Consider the following 22,486-nt stretch of genomic DNA (forward strand, 5'->3'; position numbering starts at 1 on the left):
GCACATATACCCACAAATATTCACTAAAAATAGAAAGATTCATTTCCTCAACTTTTTCCCCTTAGCACCTGGAGTTAACTTAGGAAACTCTGAAATTAACATAAATAGCAGTATTACGATTCGTAGCCTCCATAAATGAGTATAAATGTACTCACATTATATAACTCAGGTAATTAACTTAAATTTTAACACTATCAAATATGTTACCTTTATAATGCTCTGGCTACTGACTCATGGTCCTGTAATTTTGGCCAATAATAAGAGTCAGTTATTAACGATAGTTCACTGCCTACCAATATGACATTTGATCAAGGCCTTAGACAATCACTTGCAGTAAGAACATTCCAAAATTCTCTCCCACATCAGTCCATGAAATTAACTTCTGCAAAGACACTTGACTCCTACTGTTTGTAAGTCTTGGTCCCAAAACAAAGTAATATTGCTTTTATCATCTATTTTCTTTTCTGTAAAGAACTGGTATTGGGTAGGGAAGGTAGCTTGGCTCCAGTAAATATCAATGCCCATCAATAATACCAAGCTCTATACAGCAAGGCCCATAATTCCAAGGAGAAGGAAAAAACAAACCAGGGTGGAGGGTTCTGGCTGGAAGAAATACAAACATCCGTGATTTTAGAGGTAAAATTATAACCACCTAATTTAGTATTTCAGGCTTTGACAACACAGAATTTCTCCACACATCATTAAGTACCACAATCAAGATTGACAGGTCAAGGATAACAATAAGACAATGAGTATTAATATCAAGGATTACAGTGGATTTTCCCCTTTTAGTCCACAGAAGAACTGCATCATGCCATTCTTCATGTATTTGGGGGAAAGGGACAAATTGCAGTTCACCCTTAAATTATTTTTTGACAAACCCAGAGTGTTTTTTCACTAAATGTAACAGTTGGCAATTGCTATGAACAGAGATCTGTATTCCACCCAAGTTTCTGTGGGAATAACATTGTTTCTTTTTCTTGCCTTAATACACTATAGCTGTATATTTACAATAAACATTTTTATTTCTCTCCATTTTCCAATATAAGAACTTCCAAGTATTGGATATAAAATATGAAACTTTACCACCCTTTGGTGTGACATGTTGAAGTGTGTAGCAAGTATGCAAAAGTATTTAAATAAAACTATTTACCCAATTACACCACCTTCCTATGATTCTTAAGATAAAAATGTTCTTTATCCAAAGAGAAAAAGAAAATATTCTGGGTGTGTAATTCCTTAACCTCTAAGAATTGGCCCAAACCAAAGAGCAGGCTGTGAACGCCTTGGATGGGGCAAGACCCAGTCCTCTCCTCCCTTCAGCTCACTCACGCATCCTTCCAGTCTACAAATGTTTGCCAAGGCTCTCAGAATTGTTGACTGGCTTCCCTTTTGTTCTCCAGCCACACTTACGATGGTGCCAGCTAGGTAGTAGTCACAGGAAATAGGGCCAATCATGTCATCCTGCAGTGCTGCTACTCTAAGAAGATGTTACTCTCACCAGTTAGTCCTTGGATCCTTTTTCTATCAATTTTATTTGGGAAATAAGTTTTCAAAGAATACATTTTCAAACAACACAGTTTTCAAAAACCCAAACCAAAATCAAAGATACTTTATTTTAAATAATTTGGCCACAAAAGTAGGAGGCTATGTAAATTAAAACAGGGTTAGAATATTTTCAAAGTATATTGTACGGGCCATGGCCAGAACAATGAAAAAATAAAATTAATGATGGCTATTCGTCTTGATTTACTCACACATATTTCATTCTTTCTTTGTATTTTACAAGACAAACCAACCTTAAACTGTGAAAGAAATGTAAACATGAATGTGTACATTTCCTCAAATTGATAAAATTTAGATATATGCAGATTTAAGAAAACAGAAATAGCTATGAAAAAAATGCCAAACTATGCAAGTTCAACAATCTCAACTATTGTGACACCCACCACGCTGAGCTCTCCTCGAATCTCCCACTCCCTACTTTCACCCATCCCTTTGGACACCCTCTACCTTAATTCAAAACCCTTGCCGGTGAGCTGCCTCTCCAGTGAGAATGCACCCAGGGTGTATGCTCACTGAATTTACTCCCCTCATAACGTCTCCCTGAACATACAGAGCCAATTACTGTCTCTGTACCCCAAGAACTTCACCAGGTTCTTTCTTTGCAACTACCTGCCAGTAATAGAGGTACAACTAAATGACAATGACCTCAAAAACTAGAAAAGAACTTTAGTCATAAAATTTAAGTCCAGTCAAGGTTGTATTTTACGTGGAGAATTCAAACGTCATAGCAGTGAGGTCAGAGAACATAAGTGAGCCTGAAAGCTCACCTCTGGTTTGTTTCATCTTTACTGAAGCCACAAGCCAACTGTGAATTAGTACATATACACTGCAAAATAGTTTATCTTAGCCTCTGTGCACTTAACAGTCAAACTACCAAAATTAACCAAGATTCACCAAACTCGGTTTCATTTCTGAACATGTAATTCTTATAAAAGGAACAAATTATGATTTGCCCATCCCATATGTGTCTACCTGCAACAGGCAATGTTGTGAGATACAATTAACCTCTTAATGGTTGCTTAAAAACCTTAAGGGGAATAAACTCTTGAAATCTAACTATAACACTAAAAATGAAGTTATTAATGTAAATTTGTTATAGAAATCAGTGTGTTTTATAGAAAAAAAATGACACATTTTAATAGTTCACACTTCCCACCTTACAGACCAAATAGCTGATTTAAAGCTAAAAAGACCAATAATATACAGTAGATGAGAATATTATTTCTAAAAATGAGGAACCTCGGCCCACAAGAAGTTATTTTTAAAATTAAAAAGCTTCACTATTCAGAATCCATCATTTAAAGTAAAGTAATATAATGAAGTAAAAAACTATTTATAGGCAAGCAAATTGGTATCATTCTGATATGCCAAATTCCATATAATTTTATTTATTTTGCATGCCTAGGATTACAGTCTTCTGAGTATTTACTATATTTATATAAACTCAAATTTAGATATGTAATACAAAATTATATAGAAAATTCCATTAAGGTTAAGACAGGAAAAGAAATTTCATAGATAGTATGTTTCTACTGTAAAGTAGCAAACATTATTCCCCTGAGCAATACTAAAACATAAACTAAAATTAAGAAGCTACATTACATTTAATTGTAACTAAAGCCTTTTTTCATTTTTATAGGGAGGTGAAGATAAATCTACAGAGAACAGTTTCATTGGTTACAGATGTGGAATCCCCCCATTTTTCCATGTCGATAAAATATACACAAAATTATGTGTTGAGGAAGAATTGCTTTGTGGCATTATTTTACTAAGCTTATTGTAGTGTATAATGCCATGCTATAGTCATTATTTTTGTAAAGACTTCAGTGTAAAAAGTTTTAACACACATTATGTTATATACTAAAGCAAAGGAAATGATGCTGTTTAACAAACAGAAATATGTATCTCACAGAGGCCAGATTATACAAAACTTGCATATTAAAACCAGCACCTTCCTTTCTAGTAAGATAGCATTTTAAAACAAATGAGGGAATATCACATATTTACTTATTAGAATGATAAAAACAGGTAATTCTGGTGACAGAACGAGAAGGGCTCGATGCTTCCAAGATAAAGAAATCCAGCCAAAGACTACTAGTTCATATTTTAATGTTACCTGTAAAATATGCATAGCACATTTTAAGATGTTTATTACCACTATTTTATTTCAATATGAATTTTTGTAAGCCTTATAGAAATTACATTTTCAAATGGACGTGGAGTACGTCAAATGATGCTAAAGAATGTTATAATTAACATATCTGAATATAGATAGCACATTATGTATATGTTCAAATGTTAAGTTCAGAACATGAAGTACTTTAAATCTGAAAATACATACGAAATTATTAGACTCGTACTTATTCAAAGTATATGTACAAGAGTTGGATTAAGTTATCCATTTATAAAAATAAACTGAAATGTGAGTCCGTGGAAAAATAACTAAGCTATTTAACATCTCAACAAGAATGAAATAATATGATTTAAGTGATAAAATATCTTCCATAAAATATATACAGTTGACATAGATATTGTCAAGGCAAAAATATTCTTTTATTTCCAGCATTTCACCAACACTAACAAAAACCAAAATGTCTACTTGCCTAATAAAACTTTGGCATCATCCACATCAAAATCTCCATCACCATCAGCATCATAGACTCCTAGTTTTCCTACAAGAGGGGAGAAATGATGGATATGGGAACAAAAGGAAAAATAAATTTAGTAAGGTATTACCACTTATTGTAGTCCTGCATATCAGCCATAAGTGTTACCAATCCATGCAATTCTTTGCTCTTTTAATCCTGAAAAGCAGTGCTAAATAAACATCTTACCTAAAAACGATGGGCAATTCACTTAGCGATTCAGGAAACATTCACCTAACAAATCTAAGAAATATAACTGAGATAATATTTTCCTTAAAGGTTTAACAATACCTTGATTTAATCATTTCAGACCATTTCCTTTTATTTTACTGCTAAAATGATTTTAGGCAAGATTTTCAACATACGTAAGAAATAATATTGATCCATTGCCAATAGTCACATGAAATGTAATGTTTCTAAAGTATGAAAATTCCGCCATCGATATTCAAAAGAAAAGGAACACACACCAAGCCTTAAATAAAAGACTAAATATAAATAATTAACATCCAGTATAAATACTAAAAATAAGAGGACATTAATTTTATATTTTACAATAATGATTTACAACTGAAACATCAGGAATCAACCTTTAAAAAAAAAAGACTTCTGGAAATAAAGGATGTAAAACTGGCTTCCTGAAATTACAAAGGAAAACTTATGGTTATCCTACTTAGAAACTTAATTAGCACTAGCCATCTACTACTAAGAAGAAAACGGCTTAAAACAGCTAACCTGAGAAGACAGCACAACCAGAGCCTTTCCTCATCGAGAAGAGTAAACACGTATTTGAAGGTTTTAATAAAGCTTTATCATGTAGGAGCACTGTTATGTCTAGCATCTCAAGTGTAAGTCATATATGTTCAATTCCCTAAAAAACATCTTAAAATCAACATGATTTATAAATCATCATTGGACAATGGCTACGAAGAGACATAATAACACACAGCAATATTTTAAACAATATTCACAAATACAGCATTAGTACTAAAAAAATCAGTTGACAGCACTGTTACCATTTCGTTAAAAAAAAGTAAATTAAAACACTGCATAAGAGCAGGCAGAACTATGGAGCAGAGTAGTTATGACCCACTTTACCCTCCTAGAGCCCTTGTCTTACTTAGGAAAATAGTAAACTATAAAGAAGGCTGGTTTAGCAAGCACACACACATTATAAATGATACTAATAAATCATACTAATAATGGATACTAATAATAATAATTTCATTTTCTGTTGCTAAGAAAATGAAAAGCACTGATCTGCAGTTAGAGGCTATATATATATATATATATATATATATATATATATATATATACACACACACACAGCACAGAGCTCAAACATTAGAAACATAAAAACAAAAAACAAAACTATCTTTTCTGACAAACTAACACGAGAAACTGGTCCTGCCACTTACAGTTTCTAATGCAAGTGATAACTAACTTAGTAGAATATAAAGATGACATTTTAGAGACTAACACAGGAGACTTAAAATGCATCTCCAATAGCCTACCTTGAAGTACCTCTGATAAATTATAACGGAAGTCCTTTGCTTTGGCTGCATGCATGTAAAAACACGAAAATTGTTACTTGTGCTTAAATGTACAAATACTTGAAATCTCTTCTTTTGTTTAAAGGACTTTCCCTAGCAACATATCACTGTAAGTTAATGAAAGCACAGATCTACTCAGAAGTTTGTCTCTACACTAAAATTCTTCCTCTGTTAGTCTATCAATTTATCTAGAGACACTTCTTTTTAGTGTTAAAAATAAGAAGCTTCAAGGAAACGTAGATTACATGTAAGCATGTTTTGTTATTCTTTGCCTTTCGCCCCCTCCCTCCCAGAAAGATGGATGTAGTCTAACAAGTAAAGGAGAAGTACAGGAGAGTCTACAGAAGGGAGGAGATTTTCTATACAACACTGTACATCTAGAGAAGTGTGCATTTTTTTCAGTGACAGGGTCCACATCTTTCACTGAGTTATTAAAGAGGAAGACCATTTATTCACAATATCCCAAAAATGGAAACAATCCATATGCCCATCACTGATGAATGGATAAGCAAATGAGGTATATCCAGCCATACGATGGAATATTATTCAACCATAAAATGGAGTAAGTATTGAACTTTGAAAACAGTATGCTAAGTGCAAAAAGGCAGATACAGAACACCACATACTGTATGATTCCATTTCTATGAAATGTCCAAAATAAGCAAATACACAAGCACAGTGTATTAGTGTTTACCAGAAGAGGGAAGGAGTAGAAAATTGAGAGTTTTAAGGGAAGGAGTCATGGAAATATTCTGGAAGTAGATAATGATAACACTAAACGATGAATGTATTAAAAATCAGTGAACTGTTGCTTTTCAAAATTTTACATTATTGAATTTTATGTTATGTGACTCTTACCTCAATTTTTTAAAAAGGGACTTGGTGAGGTTTAAAAAAAGGAGTACTACTCTAAAATGGGAAAGGATCATTAATGCAAAAAAATCATGAAAAATTGCAGTGATTATGGGGAGAGAAAAGGAAACATAAGGAAAAAGGAAGACAGATATCAGAAATAACACAGCAACCTCCTCAGACCATCATACAGACAGTTCCTACACACACACACACACACACACACACCAATTCCAACAGGACACAGAGGGGTGTGCTTTGAAATGCTCTCTAAGGCAATGTCTTACGAATTCTATGTTTATGATCCATTAATGGTCCTTAAATGAACTCAGTGGCTCATAACAAATATTTTTAAAATTCATAGTATAACAAATAGCATAGAAATTATAGAGTATTGCATGTAGTGAGAGTAAGTGCTGTTTGATAAAACTTTTCTGTGTGGTATACATACAATATAAAGTCTACTGTTCAAAGAAGTTGAAAAGCCACTACTCCAAACAAACTCCGATTACATAGCCCTTTTTCCCCCTCTACTGAGAACCACCGAAAGGTGACAGAAATTAACAGTACCAAAAAGATGCTGATAAATCTTTAAGATTACTAAGGGATATCATTTACGCTCTCATATATTCACATAAGAAATGATATCAAAATTCTTACCTAAAACTTCCTCATAATCAACAAGATCAAACCAGACAACGGCTACTGATGTCCAGACTCCCAGCAACGCAATGACCATAAACCACGTGAAAAAAGAACTGCCAGGAAGTCCTCCTTTCTTTCCATTCTTGTGTCCTCCATGCTTTGTGTCTGTTTAAAAATAAAATGATGTACAATGTCATTACAAAAGAAAACACTTTACCAAACACCAGTTTTCGCTGAATTATTTCTCCAGTAATTTAATAGTACTCATAATGGTAAATCATTTCAAAAATAGTTTTCCCTTAAATTCGCAAAACGTGTTACACAAAATAAAGATTCTGGAAAATGAAAAGAGCTTCTGTTTAGACTCAACACATGTTAAAAAACCCTAACTTCCAAGTAATGAAAAAAATAAACTATTGATGGGCTAACTATATTTTTAAAAATAAAGGCTGATATAATACTATATCCCTCCCTTCTAAGTTCTTTATCCAAACTACCTAAACATCCCCTCCTTCAAAGTTCAGAGCATATCAATTCAATGAAATCAGAGAGAAATGTAGCCAAATCCTTGTCTCTGTCGTATTTAGTTTCTGTAGAACCTTAAAAACTCTGTTAACTGTCACAGAAAATCCCTCCCCTCCCCAAGCCGCTCCATTCTTAGCTAAAGAGGGACAGAAGAAGGAAGGAAACTATTTATAGGAAACAGAGGTCAGGGAAGAAGAGAAGCAAATAGTACAACAATTCAGTCTTCCACCTCTATGGGTTCCACTGGACCTACGGAAACAGGAAAAGGCTCATTCACAATTGGTCTCAATGCAGGAAACAGCTTGGTAAACTACTGTCCACCAAAAGTGTCATTTGTCACGTCTGACAGGTTTAATATACCTTATATTCTTCCAGAAATATTCTTGTTACAGCCAAAGACAAACAAAAATGATGAAAGTCAAGTGGTAGTAATAGAAAATGGTCAACACTATCCTTAAATGGAAAGACTATAGCATTCAAGTTTCTCTTAAAAAGGAATGAATATTATGTGAATATTAATAATTAAGTTAACAGGATATGTCATATGCCCAAATGCCCTTTGAAAAACGGAAGAGCTTATCAACCAGGTAGAAAGCATTCTATTTGCTGAGCACACGTCATCGCTTTCAAGGTGTTACCACGTGCATGGCTGCACGTGATTCTTTTGTCAGTGTCTCTCAAGAGGGCATTTCTGGGTGTTTATACAGGACAATTCTTCGGCCTGCATGACTGTTCCTCACACGGCAGCTGGCATCTCTGGTTTCCCCTGGTCCCAAAGGTAAGTAGTACCCACTGATTATGACAAAAACACCCCCAAACATTTCCAAGTGTCCCCCACAAGGACAGTGCCTAGTTGAGAACCACTAGGGGTCAGAACTGGAATAATCACGTTTTATGGAGAAAAGAAGAAATGATTCACTCAAAGTCGTCAGCACAACTGAGGAAGAGCTAGCAATAGACCTTGGCTTCCATGGTCCTGGGTACCGTGATCCACATGAGGTCAAATTACGCGATTTCCAGAACCTCACGGGCCCTAAGCTAGAACCTGCTTTCTGACTGCTAAATCTAGTTCTAATTACAAAATACTGGTAGTAGTTTTCCACTGGCTCAAATCAAGAATATATTGCCAACTATTCTGGATGAAAAAATAAAATGAAATTCTTTTTGTTAAAAAGATATACACTTTTTTAAAAAAACACCACTAGATAACTTCTCAAAAGGGGCCATAAAAACTAAATCAACCTGAGAGAGTGTGTGTATGGGTATGCATATCCACACTCAAACATACACATCTCTACCTATTTATATGTATGTAAGTATATAAAATTATGACAGCCAAAAAGACAAATTTCATTCTTAAAGAAAGTCAATTTCCTTTTCTAATTTTTTTACATATTAACAGACCCATTCAAAGGGCCAGATTTATATATAATGATATGGTGAATTCACAAAATTATACTTACCAAGTAACATATGGCCATCTAATTTGTTTCTAACATGATCTAAGAGCTGGCAATATAAAACCTAATTTATACACTTTAAAAAACACTTGCTGGACAAAGATCACAATGTTGTATATTAAATCCACTTAAAACAGGCTTCACTGTTTCATTATCTGAACACAGCCATGGGAAGGGGAGACTGGGTGAACATTTCTGCAGTGTTGGTTGGATGGGGATGATGATTTTTGATCTTTTTACGTCTTAAGCATAGAAATTACAAGAAGAACTATAAAATGCCACTAAAATTTAAAAAAAGAAAAAAGTGGGTAGCTTCTGTGGGGCAGGGGAGCAACAAAGATTTAGTAGCAGTGTTGTGTGTTTAATTTATTAAACATCGATATATATGAAATTTTTTAAGAGTATTTAAAAAACCCTTCCTTCTACATATGATATATTCATACATACCCTTTTGTGCAGAATACTTATCATAGTAAGAACAATGCCTCCAGGAAAATCAATTTACTTCCAAATATGGAACTATAATAGTTAATGACTAAGAATGTTCCTCCCTTGACTACTTATTGCCTCTAAGAATCAAATTTATATTTTCTATTTAAAATGAATGCTACAAGTGCAGGGAAACTGGGTTCTTGTCTTATCTCCTCTTGGACATTTTGTAATTGACACCAGTGTCTTGTGTTTTTCCTAATTAACTAGAAAATAATAAGGTTAAATAAATAGTTTGTCCTTGTATTCATTCATTTGACATATTTATTCAGCATATGTATCAAACATGATACAATTTTTACTCGATAATTAAGTTTTCAAAAGTGTACCTAGATAAAACACACTCAAGACGATGCTATTTACCAAGGGGAGGGAGGGGAAGGATGGGCAAAAGGGGAAGGGGATTAAGAAGTACAAACTTCCAGTTATAAAATAAATACAGTCACAAGGATGTGATAGAGCACAGGTAATATAGTCAATAGACTGTAATCACTTCCGTGGTGACCGATGGTTACTAGATTTATTGCGATCACTTCGTAAGGCATACAGATGTTGAATAAGCATGTTATCCTATGACTCACATAGTATTGTATGTCTACTATACTTTAATTTAAAATTTTTTAATAAACAAAACTTAAAAAATAAAGACAGCACCCTCAAAAATAAAAAGAAGATATTATTAAAAATAAGCGTATAATAAAACAGCTAATAAGAAATAATTGTATTTCAAAGTTCCATTCTTTCTCCATTTCTGTCTCTTTCTTGAGGCAGAAATGAAGGAGAAAAATTTCTCAGATTCTCAAAAGGAAACTACCATTTATACAAGTTGATTCAGTAATACTCATCGAAGGGTTTTTGACCTGCAGCACCAAATATAAGTACTAAAATGGGAAAAGGTTTTTTTTCCTTTTTAAGAACAGTTCTATGAATTGTACACCCAAACAGAGAGAAGGCACTGACTGGCAGAGGGCGGACACAGTGAAACACAATGAAGACCACACCTTCACCTCAAATCTTTTTATGTTTATTCGAGACATGATTCTAACAACTTCAGTCAAATGTTCAAAATCACTGTATAAAACTAAAGAGTAGACTTGCCAACCCAAATGAGTGAACGCAACACGGTAGGGAAGGCCTATAAAAGGCACGGATACAGCAGCAAGAATAGACACAGAACTTGAAGGAATCGTGGCAGGAGGCCATTTATGATGGATGCTCATAGGCAAACCCGGAACAGTCTGAAAATAATCTTTAGTAGAAGGTAATAATGACCTTCATATTGATTCTTTCATTAAAACTTTATTTTAAACTGTTTAAGAATGCAATAAATGTGTGATAAATCTTAGAAAGAGCTTTCACTCAATGCATCTTTTTAACTAACCAGATTTATCACTCTAGTTCTTTTTTTTTTTTTTAAAGATTTGTTTCTTTTTTTGTTGTTGTTGTGAGAGCCCACTGGCCCATGTGGGAATCGAACCGGCAGCCTTCGGAGTTAGGAGCACGGAGCTCTAACCGCCTGTGCCACCGGGCCGGCCCCTGGATTTATCACTCTAAAAGGTAAGTGTAATAAAAGGGTTGTTACTTAGAATATGAAATTATTAGCAATATTTTATCCATCACTTTATAATATCAAACTGAGGTGGTAGTCTAGTATTATTAATCTTATCACTGTTAGTATTTATTAATTCTATAAAGGAACAAAACAGCAAATTATAAAAAGGAGTCATTCCTAAGACATTTTTAAGGGGCCTTTTTAATTGACATCAAATAATACACTCTTGATATGTCAATTTGTAAATATTGTGTGCCTAGTCCCAAAAGGCAGATCAATTTCTGCCCAACTGAACTGAAAAAAAGCATAGTAATAGAAACCCTTCAAGAGGGTTTAAAACCCCCTAAGCAAACCTGACACCAGTACTTTGTTCCAAAGGTTATTCTGGAAGAACATCTAGTAGTTGTCCCTTTTGTAAGATAAGAATAAATGTAAGAGTCTTCATTTCATTTTCTGGCTCCATATTCGACCTATATAGTCTCAGGGATCAGCCAAAAAGATTTTTTAATGGGGGTTAAGAATATGTCAAGAATTGTGTGATTCACTTGTTTCCATGTTGACCCTTCAAAAAAGTACATGACCTCCAAATAAGAAAATGTTCTCACATACTACCAAAGACAGAAAAATACCAAGCTGAGCAATGGAATATGTCTCTCTCTGAAATGGGGACTGGGCTAGGTACACTGGTAATTTTATTTGGTTGAGGAAAGAAAAAATAGAAGATGTACCCTAGTACCTGAACAGTAATCACATACTTATCTGGACTATTAACTGAATTACAAATCAACCATTTATGAGTTTTAGTAGCATTATGCTGGTGATTTCATATTTATACATAAATTCTACATCTTTAAAGTTTAAAAAAAACAACTGCCAAGCCACTTATCAACATGATTATTTTTCCACATTAAAAAATGTCATCCCTTGGGAAACAAGAACTGTTAAGAGTGGGTCAGAAGTAACACCTGATTTTCTCTCACTTATGTAGGTTATGTGATCCATGGAGAAGAGAAAAATGTCTTCTAAAAGAATTAAGAGTCAGATATATATCCCATATTCTTCTTCATGGCTGCATGAGGTACTTTATTAGAATAGTCAAGTGACCCATTCTAACCATTTATCCAAAATAGTGTTCAAAGTAGAGATACTCATATTCTATATTCTAATAATAGAAGCCTTCCACGGGCCGGTTAGGCATTGGAGAGTTGGAAGCAGCTTTAATACGCATATTTAATACGCAAGTTTTCAACAGAATGAGCAATGTAGCTTGCTTTCAACCAAATGGGAAGACAATCTTAACTAACAAAGTAAAGCAAAAACAAATACATATAAAAATGTAAATTCAACACATCATTAAAGAACACTTGAAGGTTAATGATACAATTTTTAAAAACAAGATAAAATCCTAGTGTCTTTTTTTTGCAGTTATCTTCTGCTTCACAAAAATCAGGTCAGTTTCCACATATGCTAAGTCTCTGTTTGAGCCAACTAAATGTGGGCCAACAAGATAGGACACATACATCCCTTAAATTTCCTATAATTTTATATGAGTGAATATACACAATTCTTAAAATTCACTGTAATTAACTTATAAAATCAAGACTGCTTATACATTTTTCTAAAGTTTGTAAAATGTAGTTTCTGATAGTACAATCTACTAAAAATATTCTAAGACACCAAAACATACTCAGATTAAAGACAGATTATTCTGTGAAAAATTAAACTACTGTGAAGTCATTAGATCAAGAAGTTCAAAATAGAAAATGTGTAAGATGAAGTCAAAGCACTCAGCCAAAAATATTTTAACAGCACACAACTGAAAATAGGACTAAAAACTGTCAGGAGGCTCCATAAGCACTTTTCACCCAAATAATAAAAATATACCTTTACCTTCAGCCATTTTGATTTCTTCAATCCATGAGTAATATATATTGAAGGGAAAAAAATCAAAGCTCCATCAGTAGGTATCGGACATGCCACGTGCCTTTCCCCTACTGAAGCTCTAGGCTGGCCAACAGCTCCACAGGCAAGGCCTCGAGAACTGAAATTGGACCTGACTGCAAACTGCGCTCACCAGTTATTTTTAGAGGCCTCTTCCCCATGGCCAAATACTGCTAATCGCTAGGGCTGAAATGCGCTCCTAGCAATCCGACAGCCTTTCTCCCACTTATGGGATTCCTTTCTCAGTGGGTCCGATCTCCCTGCTCCAAATCCTAAAAAAAAAAACACCAAGCATGCTACAAAAACGAAACAGAACAAATGGTGCACCCAGCTTGGTTTTTTGGAATCGTCTTTAATGGCTTTAGCCTAAGCACCAAATCCTTCAAAACTGAAACAAGTCTTGCTATAAAATATGGCCCCAAGCCCAGAAACAGCTTGATTTGGCCCTTCAGAATCTAATCAAATGCCTACATGAGAAGCCCATTACTTAGTTTGTTTGAATGAAACAGAACCCTAAATGCTAAGAAATTAATTAATGTTCTAGAATTATGATTCATAGGCATTACCATTCCCAAGTCTAATTCATCCAACATAAAAGTAAAGCAACAATAGAAAACTGTTTCACTAGATAAGGAAGGAGAAGAGCTGGGAAAGAAGCATGGAGGGAGGGGAAAGGAGGGGAAAGGAAGGAAGAGGGTGAAAATGGCAGGAAGACTGGGATACAGGGGACAGGGAAAGAAAGAACTGACTGTCTCAGAGAAGGAACTAGAAAGAGATTGACAACTGCATCTGATTTTATTTACTTCCCTCCAACCCCATCTCCAAGTACTGCCTTCTGGGAAATAAAACCAACCCAATCTCAGTACCATTCGTTCACGAATTTAAGACTAGCAGTTCACAGGCTTCATCAGAGCTCTGATTAGTATACTAAACTGATTTCATACAAATAGAGCAAGGCAGCAAAGTTGTTTGTGAGCCCTTCATTTTTTTTCCAGTAAAATTGAAGGTTTCACACGAAATTAAACATTTAAACGTTCTGAAGAAGAGTCAGCAAGCTACGGTATTTGATGGCCCAGAACTGTGTCAGAGTGAACAAGGCATCAGGGCGACCTACACAAAACTGACGAGTGTCTTAGGTGTCCTCTGACCAAGAGCCACTCCATCACTCCCTTCCTCAACGATCTGTCCCACCAGAAGTTCGTGCTTGCTAAAACGTTGAAAGATCACCCATCATTTATTGACTGAGGTTTAAGATGACCCAACATCACACAAATTTATTAGACAAATACTTCAGAAGCTTCCTTTTGTTTTGTTTTCGGAGAGAGTGAGAGTGACAAGAGACCTTTCTTGGCAACACTGGAAACTGAGCCATTACACTCCAATGGGCGGCCTTGCATTTCACACATAAGACACCTGGATTCAATTCCCCGCTTCTTCACGAACTGATTCGGGGGAAGTCATCAAACTTCTGGGCCTCAATTTCCTTGCCTGTAAGATATGTCTTGGCACAGACTAGGGCTGCAAATATGTGCCGAAGTCACCCATGCCACACATTTGTATGGACTCAGTCAGGACTAGTGCACAAGCAACCTCCTCTCCAACTCACAGCTCTTTTCACGAGCCTCGCTTGCCACCAGGACTGGCAGAGCTGCTAGTGTTTGTCCTCTCCCCTTACAGCCGGTGCAGGGCCAGCTGCAATCTGAACTACAGATCTGTGGCCAAACGCGGACCTGAGACAAGAATCACAGCTATTAGATGTGGGCACACCTCACCCGGAGGCTTCTTCCACACAGCTCCCATTATTCCTCCTCATCCAATCCTCATCACACGTACCCACACGTCCTATAGTTAACTGCCCGAATCTTTCGCAACAGTTTTACACTTATTTCAATAAAACGTCTTCTCAGTTTCACAGTAGTGGCATAATGGCATACCTGTTATTCTAGACAGGGTGATTAGCATGTGTCTGAAATAACATTGAATCTATCCCAACATTTCTTAAAGGAAATGGAAATTCTGAATTTGAAGTAACTATCTCTCGTACTGTCATTTTTATGATGGCAAATGTTTGTCAAGTTTAAAAATAAATTTCATTTGCATAGAGCAAATCATGTTTTTAAAACCCTAGCAAAGGCAACTAAAGTATCAATAATATTACGCTAACTATTCCTTGTATGGGACTAATAACAGCCTCTATGTCCAAGCGAAGACCAAACTTCTAATGTACTCAGACTATTATTATCAGCCCAATAATAACATCTGTGTCCCCTGTGTCCCCTGATCCTGGGTTCTACCTTCCTCCAAAACCTACTAGATGAAAACCTATGAGACCTCTGGTGGGTCAGCACTGAATACTTCTCTCTCCCCTCACCCAATCAGCTGCCATTGACAGCAGTGGTTCTCTCACTGTAGGGCACGTCAGTCACCAGGAGGGCTTGTCCAACCACAGATTCCTGGGGCACCCCTAGAGCTTCTGATATCTGTAGGTCTGGAGTGGGGCCTGAGAATCTGCATTAGTAATAAGTTCCCGGGTGATCTGGTGCGGCTGGTCTAGGAACCACATAAAGAGAATCACTGCACTACAGCACTGGCCATCCCTAATTCTCGGTCTACAGGAGGAGAAAGCAGCTCTTGCTTTTACCAATTTCCAGGTCTGCATTTCCTTGCCACCAAAAAAAAAAAAAGAAGGAAGAAAAACCACCAATAATCCGTTCCTCCCAGGTCCATATGATCCAATCCCACTACCCTCCAGCCTGCCTCATAACTGTCACACACGGCCCAGTGTCCCCTCCCCTCAGTGAAGTCTTCACCTGGATTCCAGCCATAAGCACGTGATTTCCAAGTCTGTGTGGCCAACAGGACAGGTGCTCTTTCCTTCATTTCATCCCGTGACCTTGTTCCCCTCCATTCTGTATCCAACACGCAGTCTTCCATTCTTACTACGGATCTCACCATAAGCCCCACCTAATCCACCTTCCTAATCGGATCTTCATTCTTCTTGAAATATCTCTGTAGCTCTCGTGGTACAACCATCCTAACAGATTCTGCAACCTTGCTAAGAAAGCTCATCCTGTTTGGGTCTCATGCCTGCAGGATATCATGAATAGCAAAACTATAGTTCTTTAAAACAAAAAGCGTTTCATCTACATACAGTCTCAAAAGCAAATGTGAGCCAGTTTCACCAATCTAAACCTAATATTAAATAGCCAGCATTACAGAAATAACAAAAGGCAACTCTGCAGACACTGAGTAAAACTTACTTAATTTTACACCACCCTCAGTGAGGGAACACTACCTCTAAATGCTCGTGTATCCATCGTAAGACTCCGCAGTTCCTATTAAGAGTCTGCAGTTCAACATTTAAGTCACTCCCTGACTGCTAATGCCTTTGCTCTTCTACCCTTTCATTGCATCCGTCTGCCAGAACTGCCTCCCTGAATGAACACAATGGTTCACCCTCCTGACAGCAAGGGCAGCTGGGCACACCCAGCGAAAATCAGGCACAGGGCACAGTGGAGCCACGGCAACCAGCTCTCAGGACCGCCTGTCAATCCTACACATCTAGAAAACTCACTTTCATATTCTCCACAATGATTATTTTGAATTTCTTTGCCTCTAAATGATTTTATCTTCTCATACTCAAAAACTGTCATCGCCTCTTACTTCACAGAGAAAAACAGAACCATCCACAGCGTTTTGACCGTGCACTGCCAACCACATAAGCCTAGATTCATGGGCGCTCACTCACTCTCTGGGTTCCTCCTAATTCTTCCACCCACCTCCCCTCCTCTGCTACCTTACTACACTCTTCATCTTTTCACTCTCCTGTATCACCAGCCTCTGCCTTTCCTACATCTTCCCTCAACCCCACGGCTAGTCCCCGCTTTGTCTTTCTCCTTCCCATCACAGATAAAACTCTCAACAAAGCTGTGATTTCACTGCTTTCATTTTCTAACCACCCATTCACTCCTTACAACACATAGGCTGCAATCTGGCTTCTGCATCTGGCCCCAGTGTAGTAGTTTTAATGTCACATCGTGACTTCCATGTCATTAAAAGCAAGGGAAAATTTCAGTTCTCATCTTACTTGCCCTCTCAGAAGAATTCCCCCTCCTTCATAAACATTCTCTCCTGTTCACTTTCATTATTTCAGAATCACGAGGCATGTCTTCACCTTTCTGGACTAAGTCTCAACCTCCTATACTATTAATAGTTCATTCTCCTCCAATTGATTTTTAAATGTGGAAATTCCGTAAGTCTTGGTCCTATGCCATCTCTTTGACTGACTTCACTTACCTTGTGTATTGCTTAAAACGTTCTCTCCTGTGAGCTCCAAACCCACATATCTGTCTACTCAATGCTCCATTTGAATGACTTCAGGAAACCCCAAAGTTAGCAGACACAAAGGGACCCATGGTCCTTCCCCTCTCCTCTCCAGAATCCTAAATCTTGGAAGCATTCCCATCAGGCCAGCGACTTAAGCCAAAATCCTTGACTTCACATTCTTCCTGTGCCGAAACACCCACCTCTCAAATCAGAGTTTCTCCACCAGCTGTTGCAAATGGGTTATCACTACGCCGAAATACAAATTCCCCTTAGCGCCCGGGATGTCCGATCCCTGTCTATTCATTTCCCCAGTGCGGGATTTTTAAAAAGCATTTGTGTGAGCCATGACATGAACAAGTGGGAAGCTCTGTCTCAAATCACCCATATTTCTGCCTCCCTACGGTAATCATCCAAACCTGAGTTCCCATCACCTCCTAGGTGACTGTCACAGTATTCTCAGGATAAAATAAAAACCTTCAATGTGGCCTAGGAGACCCCAGCCTACCACTCCAGCCTCAGTTGAGGGTCCTTTCCCCCAGCTGTGCCTCTGCCAGATACAGAAGAGCTCACCACCCTTTCCTGTTCCAGGATGTCTGCACAGACCACCCCTCTTCCTGGGAAGCCAGCTGGCGCTAGCAGGTCTCCCACAGAGCAGCCAGGCCTGCTCCCTCTGCTGAAACCCCAGGGCTACAAGGAAGCCTTCCCCAGAGCAGCCTCTGGTGCGCCCTGGCAGCGTGTACTTCTTCATAGCTTTGTTCCATTGGGATTAGTTCTTAATCTCTTTCTACCTCCAGAACGCAAGTTTCAGAAAGCCAGGGACTGAATCTGCCTCCTCTATTACTGTCTTGTACCTTGTAGGAATCCCACCAACATTTGTTAAATAAGTGAGTAAATTCCTTCTCAATCCTTGATATTATATGAGTAATCAAACCTCTTTCTGCTAACACTTCAGAAATAAGGGAACAAAGTTTAGTTCAACGAATGCCAGGTCACTTCAAGTTTCCTCATCTCCATGAATTTAATTATCCCAAAATTAATCCACAACAGGACAAGACCTACAAAGAGTTAAGAGAAATAGCAAGACAGAAGCCCAGTGGTTCCCACACACTGATAACCAGTTTTCACTGCTTTATATCAGACGAAGTCCCCCGATTCATTTTGGCTGACAATGTGAGAATGCCCAGGTGGGAAGGCTGTTGCCGGCCCACCTCTCTGACTCAGCAGCCAGACACCTCCCACTGCTCTCGTGACCGACCCTGTAGAGAAAAGGCATAAATGGCTGCAGGAGACACCAGGTGCTGCCATGAATTTTAGAATTTAATTTAGTAAAACAAAACTGAGAAAGTCATTTCCATTTTCATCAGTACACGTAATATTAGCAATACGTATAGTTTTCAGCCTCCAGATACTTTTGGGAACCTTTGTTATTCTGTGGAACCCCAAGCTGAGGAACCACTGCCCTAGCCTACATCTATGTCTGTATTACTACAGACAAAAGATGCAAAAGAGGACAACTGTATCCAGAACACGAGTCATCAGCTCGACCTTATGAATTTGTGATGCACCAAAACCCCTCTGGGAAAATGCTAAAACACAATACAAATGGTAGTTAACCCAAAAAGCTAGTTCCTCATACCAGGCCTAACAAGTTAGTTCCGTAAACTTTCTGAGCTCTCCCTACACAGCATACAGTAAAGAGAGAAGACTTAGTCTCAGAGGTAAGCCACTTCTGGGCTAGTCGATCATCTGTCTGTGTGGGGAACAGTTATTAGTACCCTGTTTAAATTGAGACAGTCTCCTGCTGAACTGAGAGCGGCTAAAGTAAAGTGAGTTATGGTGTCCACTCAGAAATGCTGAGGTGGTGAAAAGTTGTTAAAGCAAGCAAACAAACAAAAAAGTTCTTTTTTCCAAGCTAAACCCAGTAACAAAAAGCCTAGCCCTACCCATTAATTCCCTGGCAAGAGACTAGGTCACAAAGCCAGTACGTACAGCCACAACCGATTTGCAGCTTTTTGACCTTAATACAGTTAGACATCAAGAGATCCAAAGCCAACCTTCCCCACCAGTTCCCACTTTCTAGGGCAAAAGAAGTCAGCATTTACAATAAAGTGTAAATGCAAATGAGGAGGGAAGGGTATATAAAAGCAGTAGCACAAAACATACAGAAGATTGAGGTGTAAATTACAAAACATATGTGTGTTAGAAAATACAGACCAAAAGAGTTGATGGAATTATGCACCACAATATTGGGGAGCAGCCCCCAAATATAATAAATTAATTAATAAATAATAGTGATGACACTAAATAACAGTTATCAGTAAAAAGCAAGATGGCTGCAGTTGAAACCTGCGTAGTAAAAAATTAACTTAACTCAAACAGAGGTGTGGCTTTTGTCCTTGCCTACTTGGAGGGGATCTCGAGGTCCCTAGAATATCCTGCCTGATAAGAATGACTGGTTGCTTGAAGGGTTTGGCACTGGATTATCTAACAATGTGACTGACGAGGTTTTGGGACAGTCCCTTATCAGTTCCAATCTCCGGAGGAACTGAAGACTAAAGGTCAGCCATGTTCCTGAGTGGGAGCAGAGAGAACTGGGGAGGGATGGCTGCAGAGAAAAGCCACCAGCTACCAAGCAGCATGCACTCCTGGCAAGATGTCAGCTTCCCAGGGACCAACGTGGGCAGCCACAGAGAACCGGGGTTTGCACCATCTTGCCAGCATCTCACTCAAAATGGCTGACTGCGGGCATGGAACACCAGGAGCACGAGAGGGTGGAGGGCTGGCAGAGTGGTAAGCCCTGGGGACAGCCCTCAGCAGGCTTCCCAAGAACTCAGAGGCAGCGCCTGGGTGCCTGTCACTTGTGGGCAACCATGGCCAGCTGATCTTAGTGACCAGCAGAGGAGACCCCGACAGGGACCTGTGAGGTGACAGAGGCCTTTCCCTTTCTTCCTGTCCCTGCCCCAGGGCACCCAACAAGCTAGAACCTAAAAGAGGCAAGGCTGACTGCCCCACAGCAGGCCAGGCAGAGAGAGCACAGCCACCCCTTCCCCAGTCAGGCCCTCCTGCACTGCTGCTAATGAGACAGAAATTGTGCTTCGACTATGAGCTCACATTTCAACCAGACAGACTCAGAAATGGAGAGTTACTGGGAGGTTAAGGAATCTGTCCCAGAGACCATCCAGAGCTTCTGCCACCCAGAGACTAAGCCAGTCCAGCTAAGCACTGACTGGAGGAAAATGAAGCTTCACAGTAATACCCTGTCAGATAAAGACTGCTGGATAAAAGAGCAACAAAATGTGAGTACATACGTTAGGCTGAGCCATAAAAAATTGTCAGTATTTGACCCTTTTGCCCCACGAAAATGGCAATTTCATCTGACTTAAACAAACAGTATCTGAGTATTCTCCCAATGTTTTATTAGAGAAATTTCCAAACACACAATAAAGCTGAAAGAATTTTACAGAGAATACCTATACACTTATCACTTAGATTCCACCATTAACATTTTATTATAATGCTTATGGAATGTCTATTCACTCCTCTCTATCCATCCCTTTACCCATTTTATATGTATAATACACTTCAAAATAAATTGTGGACATTAGCTCACTTCCTTTAAGTACTTCAGCTTCTATATTATAAACTACAATTCAGTAGTTCTTTACCTTTTATGTAAATATACATTAAATGAACTACTCTAATTTTAACTGTACATTCCCTGAGTTTTCACAAAAATACACACCGTGGAACCCAAGTCCCTATCAAGACACAGAACATTAATTAACACCACCCCTACGTTCTGCCATGGTCCTTCCCTCACGTTCCACACCAGTCCCAACCCCACAGGAAGCCCCATTGTTCTCCTTTTTTCACTGTAGGTTAGTTTCGTTTGTTCTTGAAATGCCATAAAAATGGCATTGCACAGTATGTGCCTGTTGTGTAAGGCTTCTCTCCTCAGCTCTGTGTTCTTGAGAGCCCAGTCTGTTAATTATAGTAATAGTAGTTTATTCTGCCCTTGCATACTATTCCCTTGTATCAACACACCAGGGTACACCAGAGTGTATCCACTTTCCGGTCAGGAGAAACCTGGGCTCCTCCCCATGTTAGACCATTACAAACAAAGCTGCGAGGAATATTCTTGTACAAGACTATGGCTTGCATATTGGAAATATATGCTTGCCTTTCTCTTGGGTAAAGACCCCTAGGTCACAGGGCACATGGACATTTAGTATTGTAAGAAACAGCCCGAGCTTTTCCCAAAGTGGTTCTACCATTTATATACCCATCAAGAACGTCTTAGAGTTCTTTTGTTTTATAATCTTGCCAACATTTGCTGTTGTCAGTCTTTTTAATTTTAGCTCCTCTGGTGAGCGTGTGCAGCTGTAGCTCACTGTGGTTTCATGTGCATTCCTCTGAGGACCAATGTTTGAGCAGCGTTTTTCATGTGCTTATTGGCCATTTATCTAGCTTCTTTTGTGAACTGCCTGTTCAAATCTTTTGCACATTTGCCTACTTGTTGTAAATGCATTTTTAATTGAATTGCAGGAGTTCTTCCTATTTCCTGGACACCCATCCTTTAACAGATACACATGTTACAAATTTTCTCTCAGGCTGTGCCTTTCCTATTCATTTCCTTAAAGAATCTTTTGATGGATATACGTTTTTAATTTTGTTGATATCTACGTATTGATTTTATATATTTTTAAACATATCACCAAATTGGAAAATGTTACTTAAACCTTAACAGGGTTTCCATGCTTCACATTCTGAAATGGGACAGCTACTTCAGCACTTACGCACAGTCAGTGGATCTGTGACATGCAATCATCGACAGAAGCCCTGCGAGTGGCTCAAACACTACACCACTGAAAAGGAAGGTCATGAAATCAAAGGTCAGTACGTCGAAGAAATGTCTACTAGTGGTACGTATCACAG

General features: G+C 38.0%; 1 protein-coding gene across 9 annotated transcripts in view; it reads right to left on the reverse strand.

Moving 5' to 3' along the window:
- The window catches only part of ASPH (aspartate beta-hydroxylase), a 192,461-nt gene that overhangs the window by 157,289 nt on the left and 12,686 nt on the right, over positions 1–22,486 (reverse strand). For 3 of the 9 annotated variants that reach the window (XM_081069791.1, XM_081069790.1, XM_081069796.1), the window contains exons 2-3: positions 7,274–7,423; positions 4,170–4,238 (exon numbers count right to left, since the gene is read on the reverse strand). In XM_081069791.1, coding sequence (XP_080925917.1) covers positions 4,170–4,238; positions 7,274–7,423 — 219 coding nt within the window. Of the gene's footprint in view, positions 1–4,169; positions 4,239–5,722; positions 5,768–7,273; positions 7,424–13,174; positions 13,454–16,035; positions 16,694–22,486 lie in introns of those variants that run through there. The other 6 variants (XM_081069793.1, XM_081069798.1, XM_081069795.1 and 3 more) reach the window with 5 other exon arrangements.

This window comes from Rhinolophus hipposideros, assembly GCF_964194185.1.
Source record: "Rhinolophus hipposideros genome assembly, chromosome: 13".
NCBI lineage: Eukaryota > Metazoa > Chordata > Mammalia > Chiroptera > Rhinolophidae > Rhinolophus > Rhinolophus hipposideros.